Source organism: Notolepis coatsorum, assembly GCF_963971535.1.
Source record: "Notolepis coatsorum genome assembly, chromosome: 12".
Lineage (NCBI taxonomy): Eukaryota > Metazoa > Chordata > Actinopteri > Aulopiformes > Paralepididae > Notolepis > Notolepis coatsorum.
Window position 1 is genome coordinate 94842488 of NC_140176.1, and position 2500 is coordinate 94844987.

Genomic DNA, 2500 nt, shown 5'->3' on the forward strand with positions numbered 1-2500 from the left:
TGGACTACTATATGTTGAGGAATGGGGTGAGGCCAACACACACACACACACACACACACACACACACACACACACACACACACACACACACACACACACACACACACACGCAAATATCGATTGGGAGTCAGCTTGGCAACAACATGGATTGTCTTTTTTGCCACCGTCTCTAAACGTCGGTCTTCCTTCAGGACACGTTGGAGTACAAGAAGAAACACAGGCCACTGAAGATCCGCATGTTGGACGGAACAGTGAAGACCGTCATGGTGGACGACTCCAAGATGGTCAGCGACATGCTCATGACCATCTGCGCCAGGATAGGTCAGTTCCATCTCACACACACACATAGGGGTGGGAATCGCCAGAGACCTCACGATACGATACTATCGCGATACTTGCGATACGCTGAGTATTGCGGATATTTTTAATTTTTTTCATCAAATTTGATTTATTACCCTTTTTCAACTGCAAAGTAAAACTTTGTCAACATGTTTTATCTAATAAAATAAAGTTCAGTCTGTTCATCTCACTTCAATCATTTTTATTGCAGAACATGGTATTTTCTCAAGCAGACAGATGTCAACACTGTAATCTGTGTTGCATGTACCTGACAAACTGAACTGTTTGTATTACAGTCATATTCCATGTGTGTGTGTGGACTACTGTACTATTACAGGTATTGAAATGAACAATGCAACTTCCTTATACAAAGAAAAAAATTGTTATTATTAAATATCGATACTTGGCGTCCCTGTATCGATACAGTATCGCCACGCAAAGTATCGCAATACTACTACGTATCGATTTCCCCCCCCCCACCCCTACACACACACACTCGCATCACGTCACTTCCTGTCCTTGGTCACTTCCTGTCCTTGGTCACTTCCTGCTGGTAGTCATGGTGCAACAGATCAGGTGCATGAAGATGGTGGATTCCTGGAAGTGAATGAAGTTTATTTCGCTCTTGTTTACAGACGAATCAAACACACCCGTGTGGACTTACAAAAGGAAAAGAAAAAAAAATCACAAATGTACACATTCAAGGCAAGCTCACACACAAAATCCAAAATCAACGACCGAAAAAAGGGAATAGGCTGAAGCACATGCTTATTTTTGCCTATCCTTTACAAATTCTTAAAAACTAAATATATTTTATTTTTAATATAAGAAAGAAAAACTTTAAATATGCTGCAAGATATACTTTTTTTTAAAGAAAAAAACAAATGTTTCATGTTTTACTCAAACTGTTCTCCTGAATTATTTTATCTTTTTAAGGCTTTTTTAAATCTCCCCTGAGAAGTACACAACTTCAACCCGTCACTAAGGCTATTCCATAATTTAACTCCCAAAATTGAAACACATCTAGCTCATGGCCTATCCCACCTTGCATTGAATGCACAAAGATTAATGCACCAATGGCAATTCTGGTATAAGATATTGTGCCAATACCAGGCTGAAATATGTGTAATTAGGATTGGGAGAATTTCCAGCGCTATACTAAAATCCAATATCATCAACCATGTGTTGCATCATGACACAAATGAAAGCAAGGTGATGGGTTTTCTCACACAGAACAACATGTCCTATCTCTGGCCCAGTGACGCCAAACTAATGACCCGAGTGGTGTTGTTGGTGAGAGTCATGGTGTCAACGTTTAGTGTCTGAATCAGTTTAGTGATCTGAATCAGTGATTCCACGTTTAGTGATCTTGAATCAGTGATTCCACGTTTAGTGATCTGAATCAGTGATTCCACGTTTAGTGATCTGAATCAGTGATTCCACGTTTAGTGATCTTGAATCAGTGATTCCACGTTTAGTGATCTGAATCAGTGATTCCACGTTTAGTGATCTGAATCAGTGATTCAATGGTGTCAACGTTTTAGTGATCTGAGTGATTCAATGGTGTAAGAGTGTCCCTCCTCCACGTTTAGTGATCTGAATCAGTGATTCAATGGTAATAATAATTATTATTATAATAAACTTTATTTGTATAGCACCTTTCATACAGAAACTGCAGCTCAAAGTGCTTCACAACAGAAAAAAGGCATAAAATGAGCACATAAAGTGCAGACATATAAAATCACAGTTTTTCACATTATGATCTAACATCCCAACAGGCCACCTTGGTGTCAACGTTTAGAGATCTGAATCAGTGATTCAATGGTGTCCCTCCTGGCAGGAATGTATTTAATGCGTTGCCCTCTGGGATGGATAATAGCATCACGTCTGAAGGCTACCATCGTTATGCACTCGGTCCATTGATGAGGTTTGATTTTAGCTTTGGGGGGCGACAGTGGATCAGGAGGTAGAGCGGTCGTCTGGTAATCGTGGAGGTTCCCAGTTCGATTCCCGGGCAGCGTGGTCGTGTGTGAAATGTGTGAGTGAACGGGTGAATGTGTGAGTGAACGGGTGAATGTGTAAGTGAATGTGTGAGTGAACGGGTGAATGTGTGAGTGAACGGGTGAATGTGTGAGGAATGTGTGAGTGAACGGGTGAATGT

The 2500-nt window shown here is 40.7% G+C and overlaps 1 protein-coding gene across 1 annotated transcript in view; it reads left to right on the plus strand.

The window, feature by feature from the left end:
- The window catches only part of tln1 (talin 1), a 207178-nt gene that overhangs the window by 88549 nt on the left and 116129 nt on the right, over positions 1 to 2500 (plus strand). Inside the window, exons 3-4 of the mRNA XM_084325947.1 lie at positions 1 to 26; positions 192 to 321. The exon at positions 1 to 26 is cut by the window's left edge and continues 72 nt beyond it. Coding sequence (XP_084182073.1) covers positions 1 to 26; positions 192 to 321 — 156 coding nt within the window. The remainder of the gene's footprint in view (positions 27 to 191; positions 322 to 2500) is intronic.